The 23298-nt window shown below is 42.9% G+C and overlaps 1 protein-coding gene across 1 annotated transcript in view; it reads right to left on the bottom strand.

Annotated features, from left to right (window-relative positions):
• The window catches only part of macf1a (microtubule actin crosslinking factor 1a), a 202341-nt gene that overhangs the window by 54200 nt on the left and 124843 nt on the right, over positions 1-23298 (bottom strand). The window contains exons 24-50 of the mRNA XM_058619935.1: positions 20699-20853; positions 20021-20147; positions 19658-19841; positions 18727-18893; positions 18265-18443; positions 18040-18178; positions 17754-17947; positions 17194-17353; positions 17019-17102; positions 16765-16872; positions 16537-16635; positions 16327-16449; positions 16137-16228; positions 15642-15777; positions 5708-13234; positions 5425-5580; positions 5076-5291; positions 4805-4978; positions 3987-4274; positions 2989-3138; positions 2596-2829; positions 2260-2439; positions 1990-2163; positions 1736-1903; positions 946-1137; positions 693-866; positions 321-444 (exon numbers count right to left, since the gene is read on the bottom strand). Of these exons, the coding sequence (XP_058475918.1) occupies positions 321-444; positions 693-866; positions 946-1137; positions 1736-1903; positions 1990-2163; positions 2260-2439; positions 2596-2829; positions 2989-3138; positions 3987-4274; positions 4805-4978; positions 5076-5291; positions 5425-5580; positions 5708-13234; positions 15642-15777; positions 16137-16228; positions 16327-16449; positions 16537-16635; positions 16765-16872; positions 17019-17102; positions 17194-17353; positions 17754-17947; positions 18040-18178; positions 18265-18443; positions 18727-18893; positions 19658-19841; positions 20021-20147; positions 20699-20853 (11704 nt within the window). The remainder of the gene's footprint in view (positions 1-320; positions 445-692; positions 867-945; positions 1138-1735; positions 1904-1989; positions 2164-2259; positions 2440-2595; positions 2830-2988; positions 3139-3986; positions 4275-4804; positions 4979-5075; positions 5292-5424; positions 5581-5707; positions 13235-15641; positions 15778-16136; positions 16229-16326; positions 16450-16536; positions 16636-16764; positions 16873-17018; positions 17103-17193; positions 17354-17753; positions 17948-18039; positions 18179-18264; positions 18444-18726; positions 18894-19657; positions 19842-20020; positions 20148-20698; positions 20854-23298) is intronic.

Consider the following 23298-nt stretch of genomic DNA (forward strand, 5'->3'; position numbering starts at 1 on the left):
TGTATTTTACTCCTCTTCCTCTTACAATTGATCTTGAATCAACCAAATAATGGAATAAAAATGATTCAGCACAGTCCTATACTGAAAAAAGTAAGGTTTGCTCCAAACATTCATGGACTTTGACACATTGACGGCTCAGAGTCACAGTTCTGAGCTGGAAATGATGCAGGAATTCCCTGGACCGTTATTTCCCACTGATGCCACTGGGAGCCAAAGTCCCTTGAAAATGCCAATAAACACATTCCCCCTGCTCAAAAAAACATGTTTAAACCTGGGATTAAACAGGTAAATTTGACTGGAAGCAGAGGGAACAGGTTTACCTGCAGCACAGAGGATGTCGACAGCTTTGAGGGAAGGAGATTCATCCGTGCTGACCAGATCTCTTCCTGCTCTCTTCACCTTCTCCAGCTGCACGGAGCGCTCTGCCAGTTCATCCTGCAGGAGCTGAGGAAATGAGACACTTTTTTAATTTAAACTAAAACCATTTCTTATGCAATAAAAACAATTTAAATCCAGGCAAGGTTCATACTTTCCATTTGAGCAGTGCACTCTTTTTTCTAGAATTAAATTATGTGACTGAACTGAAACTTTGTGGTGAGCAGATTATGTCACAGCTGGGAAAGACGACTGTGAGCGACACTTTCCTTCTCGCTCACTCTTTGTTTGAGTTGTGTGTTTTTTTTTCCTCTCACCTGTACTTGTCGTAGTGTGTTCTGCAGGTTCTGTGGGTCTGTGTCCCCGCTGGGCTTGGCTATGCTTTGTTTCTGTTCCTGAGTGCTGAGCCAGGAGTGGAGGGATACGACCTCGTCCTGGTGCTGCTGGTACCGCTCCAACAGGCCGGACAGACGACCACCCTGATCTGTGGACTGCACAGGCCAACAAGGACATTAAGATAAATCAAAGACATCACATAGAATACATTTGTTACAAATGATGAAAACTCACTTTAGTGTGTAGGGTTGTGTATCTGTGGTTTGCGTCCTGTAGCTTGTCGGTGACCAGCTGCTTGGTGGTATCCAGAGCTGGATCAGAGCCTCCAACCTGCTCCAGAGCTCCTTGAACAGAGTCTAGAACCTTCTGACCAGAGATGGAGACGAAACGCAGGTCCGCCTTGTGACATATCACATCCTCGGCAAGCTGGAAACACAGATTAATAATAATAATAATAATACGTTTAAAAGGTCAGTTGGGTGTCCAACGGAGAAATCTGAGTTTATTAAACAACCTATATCACTTATTTGTGAGTGTGAGTGAAAAGTGTGGTCGTGACCAGAAGGTCATTCCAGCAGTGGCTGAGAGAAAATTGGAAAGGAAAAGCACATAAAACACTGAAAATGTGATATCGAGGGAGATGTGAGAATGTGACGGTGGGAGTGTAAATCAGAGTGTTTCTGGGCATGTGGACGGAGGGATGGAGACCAAGCGTGGAAACTCAATCTTCCGAGGAAAATGAAAGAGAAAGCAAAGCATGGTTTTGCAGTTATGTGGGAGGGGGGTGTGGGGTTCTGGGCACTTCAGGCAAAACAGAACCCAACTGCACCATTGCAGCACCTGCAGATGCAAGATAACCTACGCCACCTACAGGCAACACATTACAGCAGCAAAATTTCTGCATTTATTCACATTTCAGTCTGTGCTTTGTAAGGCATTTATGGATTGTATCAGATTCAAGTTTTTAAATTTAGTTAAGACAGATTAACTACATAGCATTAACAGTGTTGTGTATTTCCTGCACCTTTCTGTGCTCGTCCAGCCTGCCCTTCAGTCCCTGTGCGTCGGTTTCTCCTTCCCCCAGGGAACGGAGCTCCTGTTCACTCTGTTCCAGCCAGGCACAGAGACTTCCATGTTCCTGGAGGAACTTTGTAAACTCATCCTTTAGAGCCTCTGACTTCCTCAGACGGTCCTAGAAGAGACAAACACAAACAGGTGAAGCAGTCTCACGTCGTCTTGTTAGTGACACCTCCAGGATATGTTAAGGATTCACGTTACCTGGCAGCTCTGGAGCTTGTCCTGGTGCTGGGCCTGCAGCTGGTCCAGGGCAGCTCGGAGTCGCTGCTTCTCTTCAGGAGGAACGGTCGAGTCCGGCTGGTCCAAAAGAGACCGAGTCGACTGTGTGATTTGAAGAAGCTGAGCCTGTTGAGACTGAAGCTGCTGGAGCTCCGTCTGGTCAAGAGGACAAAGGTTAGTTAGTCAGAAGCTGGTAATAATGTCACATGCTAGAGTTAAAAAAAAAAACAGCACAAGATGAGAAATCCTGACCTGCAGCATCTCTGTGTGTGACATGACGGCGCCCTCAGGCTGTGAGAATGATGAATCACAAACACTTTGAGCCGTAACTGATTGAATTCCTCTCCTGTCTGGTTGGTTGACGGAGGACAACTCAGTCAGCAGCGAGTCAATCTGGCCTCGTGTTTCTTGGAGTTCCTCCTCTGCCTTTGCCTGAAGAAGAGGAGGAAAAGAGTTGAATATAAACATGGGATCAAGCTAAAAGAAAAAAAATGTCATCTAAAAAAAGTACATATTTATGCATTTGTATTGATAAAGACATTAAAAAATAATCTGTATGTAAGTCTGTTACATCTCTCTTGTTCCTACCCTCTGTGTGTTCTGCTGGACAGTGTCGTTGATGGCCGTGTCCAGCTCAGACACCGACGTGTTTGCTGAATCTGTGAGGGCGCTGTACTGCTCTTTCATTCTCGTTAGCGCCCTCTGGAGGTTTTCTCTCTCCTGCAGGCTCAGACTCTCGCCCCGCTCTGCCAGCAAGTCCTCCACCGAGCGGATGGCTTCGGCTATGCCTTCGCTCTTCGCCTGGAGGTCCTTCTGTACGTCCTGAAGAGAAAACGCCATCATTTACAAGACTGATTAAAACATACTGAGAACTGATTAAATGAATGAATAAAGAGGAATTTATGCTTTTAAGTGATTTTATTGCCAAGTTTGTGTGACCTTTAAAATTCCTCAAGTTGGGGTAAGTTTAAGTTTCATTACCTTCAGTTTCTTCTGCTTCTCTTGCAGGACGTTCACGTCACCTGACTCTAATCCAGCTTTCTGACTGGCCAGCAAACTGGCGGCTCCAGCCATCCACATGGTCAGGTCTTCTAGTTTCTGAGAGCATTCAGCTTTCTGCTGTTGGACCACCTGAGAAAAATGGAGGAGAATGGAGAAACGAGAGAGAAAAAACAAAAGACCCACAAAGAACAAAAATGTGAGGAAAACTGATAAAGAATCTTCTGAAGCTGATTCAGCTGATGAATCTTCTATTTTCCAAAAACCAAACGTGTGTGTGCGTAGTACACACTTTGCAAAGCTTTGAGCAGATTGTGTCCAGTTCACACTTAACACACACACACACACACACACACACATACACACAGAGGCAGACATTGAGACACACAGTGTATTTACTCTCTTCACATCAACATGACGCTCAAGCAACAACAAAGAGAAGTTAATCAAGTATCTTGTTTATTTGCAGTTTTTTTTCCCCCCTTTCTCTCGTGTTCAGCTGAGACAAGAGGGGAAAAACTTAAGCGAGGCTGCTCTGCCGTTACCGCCGCGACTCAAGTCATTTCCTTCAGTAGCGATCTGAAAACAGCAAGGCAAAACAGGTTAAAAACACACACGTTAACAGACACATGCCCAAGAGCAAAGACGACGCGAGCGTTAAAAAGCCTGGTGTGGGAAAGAGTGAAGATGGTGATGACGAGCATATTGTGGCAAAAGCATTGGCATCAAGAGCAGCAGTGGGTCGCTATCTAAGTATGAAATGATGAGAGGATGATGGAGACGGTGTGTATTAGCACTAGAAGATCAAACTGTGGGTCATGTTAGATGGTTTACATGAGTTTTTGATCAAAATATGACTTTAATTACCATGTACAAAACCTTGTGTGAGAAAGCGTGACAAATAAAAGCTCTATCATTGTTAACGGCATTTTACAACACAGCGTTTCACTCCGACTCCACTCTAACGTCGTTTTCCAAACCTCTTTCTCCCTCTGACTCTGCCTCTCTCTGTCCTTCTCCTCCTCTTTCACCCTCTCCCTGCGCTGCCTCTCCTCCTCCCTCGCTCTCTGGGCAGAGAGTGCATCAGCCCAGGCCTGGGCTTGGCCCGACGCTCTGTGAAAGGCCCTCTGGAGCTGCTGGAGCTGACCCAGGAGCTGCCTGCTCTGCTCGGGCACCAGGTCCTGAGCTCGCTCCGAGATGAACACCTGGATTTCAAAGGCCACGTTGTTGACCTCGCTGGAGCGAGCCGTCAGAGAGGCCTGAAGCTCCTTTAAGTGGAAAGGAAAGTGAAAGTGTTACTCAAGCTATAACCAAAGAGAAACACACTGAGGCAAAAACAAACAGGAGTGAAAAAATGAGCTTTAAAGCACAAGCAGGAATGGTAGAATACCAGTTTTTATGGCTCAAATATCTGGTAAAATATCTCCCAGAAGAATACAGGTCTGTGAAATCGATTCATTCTTTTAAATCTGGCCTGAAAACCTATAACCTAAATCTTTAATGCTGCTGCTGCCGTATTTGTTGTTTAAATAAACTTGCTTAAACTTGCCCTTGCCTTACCACTTAATTCATTTTTTTCGACCTCACTGTAATCAGCCATTTCACAAACATAATGCTTCAACCTTCTTTTTCCAATAACCAAACTGGAGATTTTGGCCATTACTGGACTGATACCTTCACTACCATATCAGCTCATCCCAAATCACAATTACACATTTCATTGGCATGCTTATTGTGTACTATAGCATAGTTAATTGTGCTGTAAAATAAGCCAGAATAAAGAGTCGAGACAACTTGCCTTGCACAGATTCAGCTGCTGCATCAGCTGATCGTCATTGTCATGTTTCTCTGACTTCTCTATTTTTTCCATCCCTGCCATTCCTCCATCCATCTGAGCCTCTGTTCCTTTCAGCCAGTAGAGCAGACTCTCCACTTGTCGTCCGAGTGACTTGTGCTCGGCTGTTACTGCCTCCTGAAAGAAAGTGAGTAAGTCCTGCCTTTGAGCACTGAAGACATGTCGTACAAAAATTTCTCCCTGTTGTTTTTATATGTGTTTTTTTTTTTTTTACCTTGTATGAGTCTCTGTGTTCTCGCAGGCCTTTCAGAATGTCCTCAGAGAGACCTCTGGAAGCCTCATACCCTCGGGCCAAACTACGCCCGTCCTTTTCTAGAGCCAATAGGAGCTGCGGGGGAACATCTTTATGTTGGGGCTTCAGCAAACGCTCGGCAGCCTCCACCTCTTTGGTGATCTCCGGCTCCAAGTCTCGCAGTTCAAGGTCCAGAGTCTGAGAACAAGATTTAGGAAAAGAAAAACAAAAGATTTCTTCATACTGTTTAGTTAGAAAGTAATCTGAAAATCAGCTTTATTCTTTATAAATGGTGGCTCTGTGATGTGAATGAGCATAATTATTGTTTCACCTCGGTCTGTCTGATGATATCGTCCAGTGCGACAAGGCTGCGGCCAACAGACTGCTGCTGCTGCTGTTTGAGCCGCACGTCCATATGTCTGACCATCGACACCAAGGCTACGATTCGCTGGTCATGCTCCAAACACTCCTGACGCCTTAAAGAGGACTGTGGAAAAGACAAAACTGAAACCTTTGACGAATTTGAAATGCATTTTTTAATATTTGAAAAACTCCACAATATATTAAAAAGTTAAGGAAAGAATCAGAACCAAAACATTCTTCTTTTTTCTTACCTTAGCAGTGAGTGATGGAATCTTTTGTTTGTTGGAGAAACGTTCCTGTCCCTCTCTGATATCTTCCTCTTCCTCTCCAAAACTCTCTGTGCCTGTATCAGACTCAGGGACTGCAGATGATTCAGACTCAGCTGAAGTGTCTTCTAAGGGAGAAGGTGCTGATTCTGAAGTCTCAGGACTTTGCTGTTCCTCAGGAACATCAGTAATTTTATCTTCAGAAGGTTGGTGACCTTTCTTCTTTTTACCTTTTGGAGCTGTTTTAACTTGTTGTGTGCCAGTAGCCATCAACTGAGGTGTGGGCTGGACTTCTGGTTTGGATGGAACAGCCTCAATAGAATCACCTTCACTTCTAGTTTCTGATAGAGATTCCTCACTCTTGATTGATGTAACCTCTTTTACATGTTCCTCTATGTAAGTGGGCTCTTCTGAGTTATCCAAATGTGGACTTTGTTGTTTGTTCTCAGCCCGTTCAATAGTACTTGCAGAGATCTCCAGATCATTAGCCTTATCAGCAGCTGAAGGTTGGATGACATCACTGGTTGCCTGAACATAGGCAGGTTTGTCCATTCTCTGCTCCTTCAAAATTTGTCTTGTGGTCATTTCCGCTGTGGATGTATCAGACTCAGGGACTCTCGGTGATACAGACTCAGCTGAAGTGTCTTCTAAGAGTGATGGTGCTGATTCTGAAGTCTCAGGACTCTGATGTTCCTCTTTTATGGATTTTGACTCTGGAACATTTATAATTTTATCTTCAGATGGTTGGTGACCTTTCTTCTTTTTACTTTTTGTAGCTGTTTTAACTTGTTGTGTGCCAGTAGCCATACGCTGAGTTGTGGGCTGGATGTCTGGTTTGGTTGAGACAGTCTCAATAGATTTATCTTCATTTCTGGTTTCCGATTCTTCACTCTTGATTGATGTAACCTCTGGACTTTTTGCATGTACCTCTATGTAACTAGGCTCTTCTGACTGATGCAAATGTGGACTTTGTTGTCTGTTCTCAGCCCGTTCAATAGTACTTTCAGAGGTCTCCAGTTCGATAGGCTGATCAGCAGCTGAAGGCTGGATGACATCACTAGTTGCCTGAACAATGTCAGGTTTGTCTCTTCTCTGCCCCCTCTTCAAAATTTGACTTTCTAAATTTGGATTTGTGGTCATTTTTGTTGTGGCTGTATGAGACTCAGGGACTCCAGGTAATTCAGACTCAGCTGAAGTGTCTTCTGAGAGTGAAGACGCTGATTCTGAAGTCTCAGGACTTTGTTGCTGCTCTTTTATGGATTTTTCAGGAACATTTGTAATTTTATCTTCAGAGGGTTGGTGACCTTTCTTCTTTTTACCCTTTGTAGCTGCTTTAAGTTCTTGTGTGCCAGCAGCCATACGCTGAGTTGTGGGCTGAACATCTGGTTTGGCTGGAACAGCCTCGATGACATAACTGGTTGCCTGACCATCGGCAGGTTTGTCCATTCTCTGCTCCTTCTTCAAAATTTGACTTTCTAAATTAGTTTTTGCCACTGTAGGTTTTGTGGTCATTTCTGTTGTGGCTGTATCAGACTCAGGGACTCCAGGTGATTCAGACTCAGCTGAAGTGTCTTCTAAGAGTGAAGGCGCTGATTCTGAAGTCTCAGGACTCTGATGTTCCTCTTTTATGGATTTTGACTCTGGAACATTTATAACTTTATCTTCAGAGGGTTGGTGACCTTTCTTCTTTTTACTATTTGTAGCTGTTTTAACTTGTTGTGTGCCAGCAGCCATACACTGAGTTGTGGGCTGGACATCCGGCTTGGATGGAACAGCCTCAATAGATTTATCTTCACTTGTGGTTTCTGATAGGGATTCTTCAGTTTTGATTGATGTAACCTCTGGACTGTTTGCATGTTCCTCTATGTAACTAGGCTCTTCTGACTGATGTCTGTTTTCAGCCCTTTTAATAGTACCTGCAGAGGTCTCCAGTTCATTATCAGCAGCTGAAGGCTGGATGACTTCACTGTCTGCCTGACCATCAGCCGGTTTGTCCATTTTCTGCTCCTTTTTCAAAATCTGACTTTCTAAATTTAGTTTTGTGGTCATTTCTGTTGTTAAGTCAGAATCATTAATTTCATTCATTCTTAATTTCTCAATTTTGGGCTCAGCTTTGTCTGACACTTTTGGAATCTTAGACTTCTTCTTGTTCCGTTTACTATGCTGAATTTCTTTAGGTTTGACGGATGGTGTTGCTTCAGCACCTTTTTGTTCATCTTCCTTTTCAGGACTGATCTTTTCCTTTTCTTGTGAAGGAGCATCTAATAGTTTGGTATCCATGTCCTTCTTTATCGAAAGTTTCTCTGCAGACCTTTCTTCTTTGACCCCTGTCAATTTCAATCCGTCTTCCTTGACGCTTGTCACTTCCTCATTTTCTTTTAATGAAGCATTCAATCTCTGGACACTTTCACCTTCGACTTTGTGATGCTCCACTTCATCAACCTTAGGTGGCGGACTTTTACCCTTTACATGTTTGACAGCTGTGCCTTGAATCTCCCTCTTGCCCACCTCTTTTCGCAGGACATGTAGCTCTTCAGCAGTCTGCTTGCCACTCACTCCTTTTTCAAACACCTTTTTGAAAATGCTCTCTTTAGCTTTGAGTAGCAAGGCTGCTTTCTCATCTTCTGGTAGAGAGGACTTCTGAGGCAATTCTTGCTCCTTTCTTTTCTTTACCTCCTGACTACTTTCTTGTTCTGGTTTAAGAGGGGCAGCCTCTTTAACGTCTTTCTGCTGCTCTACTTTCTCCCTCCTCTCAATTTGTTCTACATCCTTAGAAAACATGATTTCAATCACTTTCTTTTCTGGCTCAGTAATATGTTCTGTGTTCTGTTCTTCCACAGTAGGTGGAATTGACTCTTGTCCCTGTCTCACCAAATCATTTTTGCTCTCAATCTTTACTTCATTTTCTTCATTGGGGGAAACACTAGAGGTTTTCTGACCATGAATATGCAATTTGTCGCATTTGTCTTGTGATACAATCGTATCCGTGACTGCATTTACAGCCTCGGGCTTTACTTCAATTTCTGCAACAGCTTCATCAGTTACAGATGGCTGTTTTATCTCTGAAGATCGTACTTCACTTTCTGCTTCTTTACCCTTTCCCTTTCCATTTCTATTCTTCTTCTTCTTCTTGCTTTTGCTTTCGGCCTGGTTTGATGAAGGGGTCAACAACTGGCCTGACTGCTCCATGTCAGTGATAGACTTGACCTCTGTCTCTCTTTCCATTACTTTACTTCTACCCTCTAAATTGTCATCCCTCTGTTTCACCACATCACTCTTTCTATATTCTTCCTCATTTAATTTTGGCAGCTCGGGGCCGTCTTTACATTCTCTCTCAGCTCTCATCACAATCTCACCTGCCACAGGAGGGTTTACAACTTCAGAAGCAGTTACTGATGTGCTCTCATCACAGGGTCTACACTCCTTTTTCTCAACCTCAACAGGTTCTTCATCTGGCTTCAAAACAGCAGCCTCGACTCTCACCTCTTTCTGGGAATCTTTGCCAGTATCAGAGACATGTGGTTTCAAGTATTCTGCAATGAAAACACTCTCTGTTTGGTTATCATCAGTCTTACCCTCACTTATCAGCAGTTTGTCATCAGTTTCCTGTTTAGGAAGTCTCTCTATTTCATTGGTGTCTTTTTGTGGTCCTATCTCGTCAATGGCTTGCTGAATTCTTTTCTCAACATTAGCTGCAAAATTACACAATAGGTCCATGGACTGGTCTGGTTCGTTAAAAGGCATCTCTCCTACGGACACTGGCCACTCTTCTCTGTCCTTTTCTTCATAAAACGGGGATTTATCTGATACTGAAGATGTTCCTGCGTTTTCATCATACTGTGTAAATACAAGACCATTTGTAGAAAGTGGAGACCTTGAGGACATGTCCATGCTTATGTCTGACCAGTTTGCTGGACTGTCTGTGCTTGACACTGACATAGTAATAGCAGGGCTGTATATTGATGAGGCAACAGGTGTAGAACAATCATCATGTTCCTCTATTTCTGCAGAGGCCGCTCTGTCCTGAATCTCAGAAGCTACATCTCTGGATATCAGTCCAACTGCAACAGCATCACTGAGATTAGAGACTCTTAGTCTAGAAATTGGGTCGATGAGGCCTCCTTTCGAGATCTGGCTGGTGGCAATTTCCTTGATCATATCAATGCCAATTAACCCTCTTTTACAGGCTTCAAGTAGGGGGAGCCTTTCTCCAGTCTTGATATCAACAATCCCTCCACTATCAGCCTGGCTTTGTAGTAGCCTCATTGCTGGAACTGGATCAACTTTCTTTGATGCAACAGCTTCAGAAAGGGTAGAAATGTCTCCTGTTTGCTCATCCTGAACACCTCTGAATGGTTTCACCTCTAAGAAACGTTTACCTGTTTCAATATCTATCTTACCCTGGTTTACAAGTGCAGAATAAGGCACAATGCGTGCAGTTTGGGGGTCCAGTGGTCCTTGTGTCACTGCCGGAGAATCCATGACCTCACTAGCTGTGTTTGCATCCAGGAGACCTTTTGAAACTGATTCTGTCAATGTCAGTTTACATCCAGATTTAGGGTCTGAAATAGCCCCAGTCGATGCCTGGAAAACAATAGCCTCTGGGTGAAATGATGGGCTGACTCTTCCTTGGTAGACCCACTCTAGTTCCTCCAAGGCAGGAGCAAAAGACCGATCCACTAATCCTCTTTCAACAGCATCAGAGACAGAAAGCCTTAGTCCTGAAGCATGATGTATTATACCACCCTCTGCAACCTGCCTTGCTAATGCCCGATATGACTCATCTGATGTAATTAACCCTTTCTGAATTGCTTGCTCAAGGGGAACAGGAGACTTAGACTCTGGGTCAATAACGCCTTCCATCTGTAGCTGTAAACTGGCTTTTTTCAGAGCTGTTACTGAATCAGTGTCTTTTCCTTTGTATGCCTTCTCTAGTGCCACCAGTTCCTCTCTCTGATCCTGCTCAATCAAACCCAGGTTGGCTGCAAGAGTAACAGAGACTTTCTTATCCCTCTGTAGGTCTACAATTCCCCCAGATGCCACCTGGGCTTCTAACAGTCGAGCAGCAGTGTTGGGGTCGATCAACCCTGCCTCAGCAGCCTCCCTTACCCCACATATCTGTCTTTTTTCCCCATCCACAATCCCTGCAAGGGTTTTATCGGACTTCAGGACACTCCACATCAGCTCTTCATCGAGTAAACCCTCCTGCATAACATCCTCGATGCTAAGGGACTCACTACTGCTGGTATCTAGGAAACCACCAAAGAGACCTGCCTGAGCCATTAGTTTAACTGCAGTATGACCAGGAAGAACACCCTGAGCTACTGCCTCATCTGGAAGCAGCTTTTCTCCTTCTTCTGTCATTAGACCTCCCTGTTTGAGCTCTTCAACTAGCCTTGCCATTTCAACGTTTTCCTCTTCCTCCTCCGCTACCGGTTCAATAACATCAACCTCATATTCACAGATTCCTGTGTCAGTGTCTTTAATGGGTAATGTATGTTTGATCCTTTCTGGTTCAGTGTGGGAACGTTTCATATCTTTCCTATCTTCAGACTGTGTGACATTTAGTTTTGCTTCCACTGGGATGGTTTCCTTTAATATTTTTCTTTCAATGACTTCCTCTGATTGAATTGGTTCTGTGACTCTCTTTCTATCAATGTTCATGGTTATGCTCTGTGTCTCCAGACCACTACCATCTCTGGGTTTGGAATCAGTTCCGACCAGCTCCCCTGGATCTGGAACCACTAAACTTTCAAGACTGGAGCGTTTTTTCTTTTTACCTTTTACTTCTGCTTTTTTGATTTTTTCTGGAGCTGCAATGGCAAAATCACTTTGTGATTTATTGTCATCGTCTCCATCATACCAATGTTCTTGGCCAACTGTACGATCAAGCTCCAAATCCTTATTTGGTGTGCCTACATTAGAACTTGCCTCTACAACTTTAGTTTGTTTATCATTCATCTCTATATCGGTCAAACTCAAATCTCCTAGTACATTCATCTCGCCCTGCTCACCTGTGGCTAATGTATGTTGAGGCTCCACAAGACTTCCAATTAAAGAGTCTTCTGCAAACAGTTCAGTAGCTTTGACCAGCTCTACTAGTTCAGGGTCAAGCAGTACCAGCCGTTTTCCGAAGTGAGCATCCACATAACTGTGGGTCATGAGGTGAAACAGTAGCTTGTGTCGTGCTTGTTCTTGGGGATCCAATCCATCTGTTGGTTTAACATCCCACAAAGTGTCTGCAAGAGATGATGAAGGGAGTGGAGATGATGGAGGTGGAGTGGAGCTGGTGGAACCCCAGCTCAAACGGTTTAGAGATGGTGTACCAGATTTATTCATGTTGCGAAGAACATCAGGGATGTGGGTATCTTTGAGAAAACTGACGACACTAGACTCAAGCACCTCTTCAGCAGCTTGGTTTAGAGGTATCACCTGGAGGGTCTCAGGGTTGTACAGTCCTCCAACGACATGACGCTGTGCCAGAATATTTCTTGCTAGCTCTCCAGAGATCACTCCTTGTTGTAGAGCCTCAGCAATAGGCAGAAGTTCTCCAGATTCAGGTAAGAGCAGTCCCATGAAAGCCCAAAGAGACTCAAGCACCAAGAGAGCCAAACGAGTGGACAGAAGGTTTCTACCAATACTTTCCTCCAAATCCAGGCGTTCGCCATTGAAAGGATCAATAATTCCCCCATTTTGCAGCTGACGTGCAAACATGGCACATGCTAGATCCTGGTCCATTAACCCATGACGAACAGCCTCATCAATTGTCAGACGATGGCCTGAGCGTGGCTCAGTAATACCTCCAGCAAAGAGCTGAGCTTCAAGAAGTCTTACAGTAACTTTCCGATCAATTAGACCTTCCTGGACTGCACGAAAGATGCCAACTTTTCTTCCAGAGCGGAGGCAGACTGTTCCTCCAGGTTGCTGTTTGACTGGGAAGAGAAGGAGATTTGAGTCATCGTCATAAACACAGCGCTGTTGGAGCTCATTTAGGTTTAATTTTTCAGCCGTGTTTGGATCGATCAGCTCTCTATTTTGTATCATCGATTGGAGTTTTCTAAGCATTTTAGGAGACAAAAGTCCCTTATCTTCTGCTCGCTCCAAACTTATCATCCTTCCTGTTGAGTCTTTTAGACCTCCAGTGTTCATCTGGAGTTCCAGAATGCGGAGGCCCACCTCCTCTTTGATGAGCCCAGATTCTATGGCTCTGGCTACTGGCAACACAATTTGTTGGTGGTCACCTAAACATTCAGATTTTTCCACCAAAATCAAGGCACTCTCTAGCCCAGAAAGTGACTGCCTGGTATGGGTATTAATTAGGCCTTGGGAAAGACCTTGTTCCAGTGAAAGGAAGAGAGGAGAGTCAGGCTGGACAAGCCCACCCATAATGAGCTGGGCCTCCAATAGTACATGACAGGTGTCTTGGTCAATAAGACCACGTTGGGCTGCTTGGAACACTGAGAATGTTTCCACTGTTCCCAGGTCGATTACTCCAGCGATGGCAACTTGGTTCTACAAGAAGAAAGAAAAGAAAACTCTAAATGTCTTCACTCTACTATCATTCAGGTATATTATTATATGTGTAAGGTGATCATACTTTATAATAATATAAAGAATTAGATCAGGCAGAATCAGAAAATGAAGAAAACCCACCACCAGTTTGCATAACAACATAAACATAAAAGCAATGTCTTTCACATTAATGTCATTTCTAACTTTTACTTTTACATTTAAAAAATTCAAAACAAGCAATAAGCATGCAACAAAGCAACCAGTAATAAAAAAATGCACAAAAAAGCAAACACATGTAAAAGAACAGAAAAAAAGTTTTCAGAGGAAGAGAATAAAATATCTCAATGAGAAAAAAACAACTTGCAGGCAAGAGTAAGGTAAGAGATAAAGCGAGCGCTACTTACCATACGGGCTCTTCCCATGGAACACACAATAAAGGGCCAGCTTATGGCTCGGCAGAGCGAGGCGCGACAGGTGAGAAGCTGGTTGTTAGCATTCTGCATGCCATTCTTCACTCTGACTCCTAACACTACACTGACACTAAATCCTCACAGTAAACTACAACAGAACTATTTTTATTATTTTATTTTGAATTACTTTGAGAACATAGATATTGTTTTATTATTATTATAATTATTATGATTATTATTATTAATGATCATAATAATCATGGGCATTTTATTGTGACAGTTACAGATCTAGTTCATTATTTGATTTTAATGTTTAAAATAAAAAAGTCTCTGCTTTGTTTTTCCATCTCTGATTCTGATCCTCGGCTCACAGCGTGGATGTCCACAATTGTCCTCTGGCAGCTGTTAGTGAGTTTTTTCGAGCAAATAAAATTGGTTTAAAATGTCACACATTAATAGAATGCATTAGAACATAGACAACAAAAACGATCATTCACACACAAACACACTTGTGATCTGGACACACATGCTCAAATGGTGGCGTGAGTTTTTTTTTTTTTTGCTTAGCTGGCCTCCAGTGCACTTAAAAATAAAATCTATGCTTCAGTAATAAACATTTAAGTCACATAAACATTCCCTGTAAAACCACATAACAATTATCAGGTGCATTTCTTAAAAACCTGACACACTCACTCATTTTTTGACCAATTTAGCATAGTACACATACAGAGAAAACAATTTTATGACAAAATGAGAGCTGACTGTGAGTGAATTGACTACATTGGGTTGACTACACATACTGTACATACAAATGGGGGTAAACTTAAATAAATGGTCAAAATAAATGCTGGAATGTATTATACTGAGTTTATGCAGTGGCCTTCTTTTCAACCACCACATAAAAGAAGTAACGTGATGATATTTTCTAGCTACAGAGATGACGTCAAGTGAAAGTGTATCACATTCAAATGAACTAATTCTACAAGCTCTACAGCGCTGACCTCACTGCTAGCGTGACACGGGCAGTGCTGCTACAGTGTGCCACCATGAAGGCCATGTATTAGCCACGTTAGCAGTTCAGCAGATGAATGTGTTTCTGATGACAATGACAGTGATGATGATGAAAATGACAACAGACTCGGGTGAGAACGATGTGAGAGTGGACCACTCCATGCTAAGCCCCCAGTTCAGACAGTGACGTTCAGTGAGTTCCTTCTTTATTTTTAATGTGGACGTGTTTACTGCTCAATTCAAACTAAAAATATCACTTTGAAAATGAATTGGGCTGCAAAATGGAAATCATAAATAGGGCTGAATGATTTAGGGTAAAATATCTGTCTGAAAGGCTTCAAATATTGCAATTGTGACATGGTTAAAATGCAATAGTTAAATTATGACATTACTGAACTGAACTTAAGCACTTAAGCACTTTTTTCTTTCTGTTGACTGTGTAATAATTTTAAAATATAATAGAGCATGACCACACAACACCATCAAAACATTAACTACTCTGTTGATACTAGATATTACTAGTTTCCAACATATAATGTATAATGCTATATTTTCTAATTTGCAAATAAGATAGTACATTTAAAAAATAGTAGAATTAAATTGCAGCCTGTAATTAGTTCCAAATTGTCATTTTGATTTAAAAAACGATTAATTGTTTGAGCCCTGACTCAAGTTTGAAATCATCAGAACACACGTCTGAATGAGGGTCAGTGATTTTTGTTAAACCAAACCAAGTCAGTGGGTGAGAGATTCATTGATGGTGGTGATGTTTGTCAAAAATGCACAAATCCGTGAACACACAACATGCGGTACAACACACACACACACACACTCCTGCTGGCCCACACACACGCACAAAACCACGCTTAGCTTGCGAGCGTATTCAGACTCTGAACGACATTTTATATAAAGAGAAAAAAAAGCACCTTCAAGGTTATTTCAAAAACACGGTTCTTCATCTCAGCCCCTCCCACCAACCAGTATACCTTTCTCTCCTCCTCTTTGGCCAGTTGCTGCTCCAGCTGCTGCAGCTGTTGTGTAGAAGAATCGCACATCTGGTTGTAGGTGGACGTCAGCTCCTCCAGCTGAGCCTCCACGTTAGCTCGCTCCTCTGGCGACAATCTGGAGGAAACACAAAGGGACGGGATTGGAGCAGGGATTATGGACCTTACTGGTTATCACTGTGTGTGTGTGTGTGTGTGTGTGATACACATACAGTATATGTATGTTTATCTGTTTTTCCACAACAGTTTTCTACCTATAAAATAACATCTGGTACAAGACATTTACATTTAACACATTCTGGTTTATGTATATTCATGTGTTCCTGTCAAAATATTCCCCCAATATCCCCGAAAGGGCTTCATCCTTATCTCCATCTTTGCAAATGTGGCATAACCGTTAGCCTCTAAAGTTTGTTTTTTAGTCATTCCTAAACTCAGTGACAGTGTTATGAGTTTGTTTCTGTGATCAGAACTTACTTGCTGGCCTGTTTTGACATCAGGAAGACTTCTGTGCTCCGTATTGCTTCAGCCACTTCGTCCTTCTTAGCTGCGAGCTGTTCGCTGATGACCTTCACAGAACATGGATAAAATACAGGCTTAGTACAAAAAAAAGGCCTATGTTCATAAACTCTCCAGGGTTCAAAGTAGTTTTGAATTTCTGTTGTACCTGTTGAGCAGCAAGTGAAGACTCTGGGTTTGAACCCCCGGTTCGTCCCTGGAGACCTTTGACCCAGCCCGTCAGATCTGAAACCTGGCCGACCCTGGCCTGCTTCTCCTCCTCCACCTCTTTCTGCACACATCAAAATAAATGGTGTTTAACAACAAATACTTCATGTCATTTAGTTTTCGCCACTTGGTCGATGGCAAATAGTCCCACCTCTTCTTCTTCTAGTCTTCTCAGTGCATCACTGATATATTTGACGTGCTGGGTCGTCAAGGTGACCAGGGCTGTGTAGCGTGTGCGCAAGTCCATAAACTGGAGCGAGAAGAAAGAGATCATTTACTACATGGAAATCGGACTGGAGACAAACTCAGAAGCTACGCATCTCTTGACAGATGTTAGTTGGGATCACTGTTAAATAGTTATAACTGTCATTTCTCTGACCTCCTGAGTGATGGCGTCAGAGGACGAGTGCATCCTCCTCCTCTTGACAGGCGACTTGTGTGTGGACTCTACAAAGGCTCTGTACGTCATCAGCTGGAGTTCATAGTCCTGGAGAACAGAGAGCAGATTTGAAAAAAAACAACTCATACAAGCTTGGAAACAGACACGTCACACAGTTACAACGTGTAAAAGTCTTTCAAAAACTGCTGCATATTTGAAAATAAAAGAAAAATACAAAAACAGCCAGATTTTACCTTCACTGATGTGCAGTACTGTTTGGAGTGAGCCTGACACTCATCTAGCTTGGTCTGGTTCTGTTCAATCTCAGCTACTAATGCCTGAAATGAAAACACATTATATTAGTTAGAGTATTTTATCATCATCTCTTCCTGGTGATCGTCCACTCAGATCGACATCAGTGTTGCTCACCGTCTGCTGGGCCAGCTGCTCGGACAGAGCTTTGCTGTCAGTCTGTCCAGACTGTGTGTTTTCTTGTCTCTCTGTCGTGTCTTCGATCCACTGGATCAAAGCCGAGTGACCGTCTCTGTAGTGATGCAGCGCCGAGCCCAGGGATTCTAGGTCGGCTCGTCTGCGGTAAGACAGGAAAAGACACTCAGGACATTTGATATGACAATTTAGCTGATTTGACCCAAATTACACAACGAGTTCCGTCATTAGATTTCAAAATGCTGCGGAAATCAGGTCCAGACATTTTCTGGACTTAGCCGTTCACACATGAAGATTGGCATCTGGATTGAGCATAGATATATAGATATATAGATATAGATATAGATATAAGGAAGTAGGCACATTTATTGATCTCAATAGTGGGAAATTATTAAACTGCATGCAGGAGAAATGTGAATTATTCACAGCTTTTCCTGCTGTGTTTACATGTGGAAAAACTCCATCACTATCTGGAAACTTCTGAAAAAATGTCCACAGTAACTTGTAAAGACATTTGTGTTCTCTTTCCTCCTCTTTCTCACCGAGTCTCAATCTGTCTCCTCACAGCGCTCCATCGGTCCGTCATCTGATTGGCTTTGTCATGGTAGAGCTCCAGCTCAGGGCTGCGGTCAGGGTGGAGCCTACTGAGCTGAGACCCCGCCTCTTTGGCTCGAAGCACAACGGAGTGCAGAGACTGGAAGATGTCCTCCTGCTCGGCGAGCTCGTCCTGCCACGACTGACAGAGAAGAAGCAAAAGACTCTGATATCAGTATCAAAATGGCTTTTTTTTGTCTTTAGCTCATGAGTAGAGGTGAGTTTGTCTCTTACCTTTAATTGATCTCTGAGATTGTGAATGGCTGTGGTGTCCGCAGGGACAATGTCCTCTTCACTCAGTCTGCTCTCGTACTTCCTGACCTGGCTCTCCACTTCATCCAGGCTACGAATCAGCACGTCGACCGTCTTTAACCTTTTAACGAGGGACAATAAACAGTTTAAATATCCATGCGCCATTCGTTCATAAGTCCCTGACTGATCGAACAGAATGCTACCGACTTTTCTAAGTAGACGGACGAGAGGTTGTGCAGTTTGTCCGTCTTTTCCACCGCCTGACTGAGTTCGGAGCGGAGGGCGGGAACGCTGGAGGAAGTCGGCTTCTCCTCGAAGAAGCTGACACAGCGGCGAGACACGTCGCCCAAACCGGAGCGCAGGGCGTCCAGCTCTGACTGCAGCCTCTGGAGAGCGAAGACAGATCAAGAAATAGAAATGAATTGTCTCTTAATTACACATCACAACTTAACTGCTTATAATCATCCTGATTTTATCCAATAAACGTCCAGAAGCAGCGTGAGATTAGTCAATACTGTCAGTAAAATAACAATTTTAATCAAATTTTGGGGTTTTCACGCATCAAAACTATGAATCACAAGAGTGTAAGAGGTGAACTTGTTTGAAAACTCCAAAAATCAAACACTGTGTTGTTGCCTCTTGCTGCCAGCAGATGGGGCTCAGACTGACCTCCTGCTCTGCAATCTGGAGAGTGTTGTCAGCACTGTCTCCCGACAGCCTGCTGGAGGGCGGAGTCTGAATCCCTCTCATCAGTCTCTGCTCTGCGTCGTTCAGGCGGAGGGTGACGTTCTGCAGCTCTGAGAGGTACGAGCGAGACACTGACTCGTCCTTCTCCACTGCAGAGGGGAAGGAAAAGAGAAGGAAAAGGGGGTCTGACTTTGTTTTCTTCAGTTTTATTTATAGAACGACTCAGCGTTTGCTGTCAGGAGACGACAAACGAGATTAATCGCGCTCTCCGGGGTGATTTGTTTAGTATGATATCACGCTGAGCTTCATTTGCATGCAGTGGCAAAGTCATTCATTTAAAAGGGCTGAGTCACTGTTTTATCACAAGCTTTGGATTTAATACAGAGCCAGTGGTTCGCTTTGGTTTGAGCAGCCAAAAATAACTCCTACAGAGCCGTTTAAAACCGAGGGACACTAAGGTTTCAGTGACAATGACTTAGATTTGCAAAGTACCTGGGGACCACTTTAAAGAGGTGGAAAAAGCACACAAAAGAAATCAAGGAAACAACCTAAGGATGGAAAGTAATATCATTAATTATGAATCGAGTGGTCGGAAGCATTAGTGAACGTGTGGGTTCAAAGTAGTTTCATGAAAGCCACCAAGGATGGGGCATTGCTGATCTCTGTTGTGGTAAACTGTTTAATATACTACATAAATTAAATATAACATGATAGGTTTGTTGGTGTTTTAAAGGAGCAACAGTCTGTCTGAGACAGACGTCTTCATACAGGCTTTTGTCAGGTTTATTTGGGGAGGCCAGTGGAGATTGCCTCCACAGTGACGTGTGCCTGCTGAGGCAGTGGTACAACATTCAGCAGGACTCAGCATAAGAACTAGTTCTAACGAGAGAAGTGAAGCGTGTCACTGTCTCACCCGTCTCCATGTTGAGCAGCAGGTCCTGACAGTGCCGCTGGGCCTCCTGCACGTCCCTCTCCAGCTCCCGTCGCTCGGCCGGCGTGAACAGAGAGCTCTCTTTGCTGTCGGACAGGAAGTCGGCCAACTGGGACTCCAGGTGATCGAGGACCTGCTGCCGCTCCGACGGAGACTGACGTCGGACCTGAGAGGAGAGAGAGAGAGAGAGAGAGAGAGAGAGAGAGAGAGAGAGAGAGAGAGAGGAGAGGGAGAGAGAGAGAGAGAGAGAGAGAGAGAGAGAGAGGGAGAGAGAGAACATTTCATCCAAACGGAACAGGACAAAAGTCATTTCTCACGCAGGCTTCAAAATGGTCACACGCTCACTGTGTCCAGGTTCCACGTGGAGACGGTCCTGATGTCTTTGAGCAGGTAGTGCCAGGAAACCACGCTCTTCATGTTCACGTGGAGCTGATGCCACAGAGACATGACCTTCTGGTACGACTGCTCCGCCCTGTGGACACAAGCAGGAGCGTGACTATGCAACAAAATATATCCTTTTTGCTATAAGAATCCAGGAAAAACTATTTAAATAATCTAAATTAGTAACAGTTACAAGCCCTAATTGACCTTTGGCAGGAATTATGACAGTAGTATAGCAGTAGACGTCTCTTGGAGACATTGATCATGCAACTTTGCTACCAATAGAGCTGAAACGATTCATCGATGAATCGATTCTTAATCGATTACTAAATTATTTGACAACTATTTTGATAATTGATGAATAGGTTTACGATTTACGATTGTTTAAGCTTCTTAAATGTGAATATTTTCTTAACACAGAAATCATTAAAAGTGAATGATTATGGTTTGTGGACAAAACAAGACATTTGAGAACATCATCATTTCCAGGTTTGACGAAATCTTTTAAGGTTTTCTGATATTTTATGGATCAAACGATTAATCGAGAAAGTAATCGACAGATTAATCGATTATGAAAATAATCGTTAGTTGCAGCTCTAGCTACCAACAACATTAAGGTCAGGTTTGCAGAAGCTCTTTTACCTGCCGGCTGTGTCCATAGCCTCCTGGTTTAGAGGTGGGACAGTGAAACACACTGACGGGACCATGGCCTCGTTCCCCGTGGGACTGATCACCTTCCACTTGGTCCTCTGGGAGTTGTCCTCCAGAACACACTCCTCTCCTCTGGTTATTGTGATCTGAGAGCAGGTGGTGGCACAGAGACAGAGGGTTTTGGAGGGAGGGAGGGGGGAGGGAAAAAAAAAGGGAATAGAAGTTATGAAAAGATGGATGTGGGACGTGAGTGAGTGACAGTCGAACAGGTGAGGAAAACAAGATAAAAAAAAGGATGGTAGATGAAGAAAGTAAAGGGAGGTTAAATCAGGAAGAGAAGGAAAAACATGTAAAAAATAAAAGCAAACAAACTCAAACATAAATGCAAACATTCATGGATTTCATGGCATTAGCGGAAGCTCTGACATGATCTGACGATAGACAACCTGCTTCATATATATAAAGCAGTTTTAATGGATTTACCTAATTTACAAAAAACTAAATATGACATGGTCATTTTAAGAAACCTAGGGCACGGAAAAGTGTGAGTTTGGGATTAGAATTTGGAAGTTTTAAGTTAAAAGCAAAAGGCAAAAAGCTGTGAAAGTTGTGGAACTCGTCTGCCTCCCACAACCCACTAGCTTCTCTCACCTCTTCCCTACACACACACAAACACACACAGATATCAAATACACCAGTAATGCAAAGCTATGCACATCAGGTAGACTGTACTGTACATGAAATGAAAGCTTAAAGCTTAAAGCTGTGGATTGTTATTGTTTGGATTAACTGAATGAGCCTTCAGTGGTTGCTCCCTGCACTTTTCCACGAGTTAAATTGACCTATGTGAGCGATGGATTCTGTGTAAAATAGTTCACTATCATCTGCATATAAAATAACATTAAAATAACACAGATGTTTAACTGCGTTATGTTTACTGACAGTAACTAACTGATTTAATAAGTTGTTAAATAAGAAGCTCAGACACAGAGGGTGTCTTTTTTTTGTTATTTCACACATTTGTATGACTGAATGTGTGATTATTCAGACTTTTCACAAAAATAACACAAATATTAGCATCTCAAATAGTTGTTGTACACATTATATCAGACTTTTTCATGGGTTTTTTTCTGCTAAAGTGATTTTCTTTGGCATTTTCCCCTCACTCTTGTTGAATGTAAAGGACATGGGATGTTGCAGCCTCAGAGATTTGATTTGATTGATTTATTGAATTCGGACAAGAATTTCATCATAGCTGCTTCATAAATAATCACCACAATGTGACTGCGCTATCAGTAAAATAGCTATAAAATGATTTATATTTACTTACATTATACTAATTCTATGACATTTTTCTACATCAAAGACATTCTATTTTTAGTCCAACAATAACAGAATGGATAGAAATTGTGAGGAAATTCATATAATGGACTGATTAACCTTTTCTCCGAGATGATTGAATCTGTGGTGACCTGTTATGACCTCTATTACATATTTATTTTATATTTTATTCTTTTTATTCATTTAAATATACATGAAGCTGTACACTGTTTCACACGAATGCTTCTCGCCTGACCTGTGACGACTGTTGTTCTGTCTTGTTTATATTAGTTAAATAATAATAAAATAGAGTTTCTACAAGTGACAGAATATAGCGAGCGGATAAGTGAGGGGCAACCACAGCATTGTGTGTGTGTGTGTGTGTGTGTGTGCAGTGTAAGAATCTGAGGTGAGAGAGGGAGAACATAGGCAGCTATACCTGAACGTTTGTCTTGCCAGCCCAGCCGACAGACGAGAGGAAGGGGAAGAGGATGAGGAAGGAAGAGGACGGAGTGGGGGGGGGGAAGGTACATGAGGGTGTGGAGAGAAGGAGAGAGAGAGAGAAAGAGAGAGAGAGGGAAAGGAGGACAAACAGGAAAGTGAAGGAGAGAAAGATTATTGTTTTTGTTCACTTTTGTCCAGACTCCTTTTTAGGGTGAATATCAGCACAAACTGCTTCATTTCTACCTTTCGGATCAGTCGAGAAAACAAACCACCTCCCTCCCTCCCTTCCTTCCTTCACCTGGAAACCTCAGGGCATGAAGTTAACACCCCCAGCACACGCCAAATAATGGGTAGATTTTACGATTGGCGAGTTGATATGTCAACATATCCGCTTTTATGAGGATAACTCAACAAGCCAGAATGACATTTCCTAAGCCCAAAATGTGGCAGCATATTGCTGGGGGTGAAGAGGCCGATTGTGACATCGCACCAACAAAAGGATGACGAGGATGATTCAAAGAAAAGTAAAAGAAGACGTGGTCAATTGGCACAGACGGCAAGGTTTGTGAAGTCATCTGTAATGGAAAGGTCCTAAATGAAATAAATAAATAAAAAAAACATTAAATAATGTCTAAAACCCCAAGAAAACGGTAAGTGAAAACGGTTTCACTTACATATAAGGTCATTCAAACTTGGTTGAATGACCTTATATGTAAGTGAAACAACACACTACAGAGGCAAAGTGGGTGTTAACTAAATAAACGAGATCATCAGTGAGATGACTGCCTGTTTCTATTAACTAGGCCTAGTCATTAATATCATGATAG

Source organism: Solea solea, chromosome 20, assembly GCF_958295425.1.
Source record: "Solea solea chromosome 20, fSolSol10.1, whole genome shotgun sequence".
Lineage (NCBI taxonomy): Eukaryota > Metazoa > Chordata > Actinopteri > Pleuronectiformes > Soleidae > Solea > Solea solea.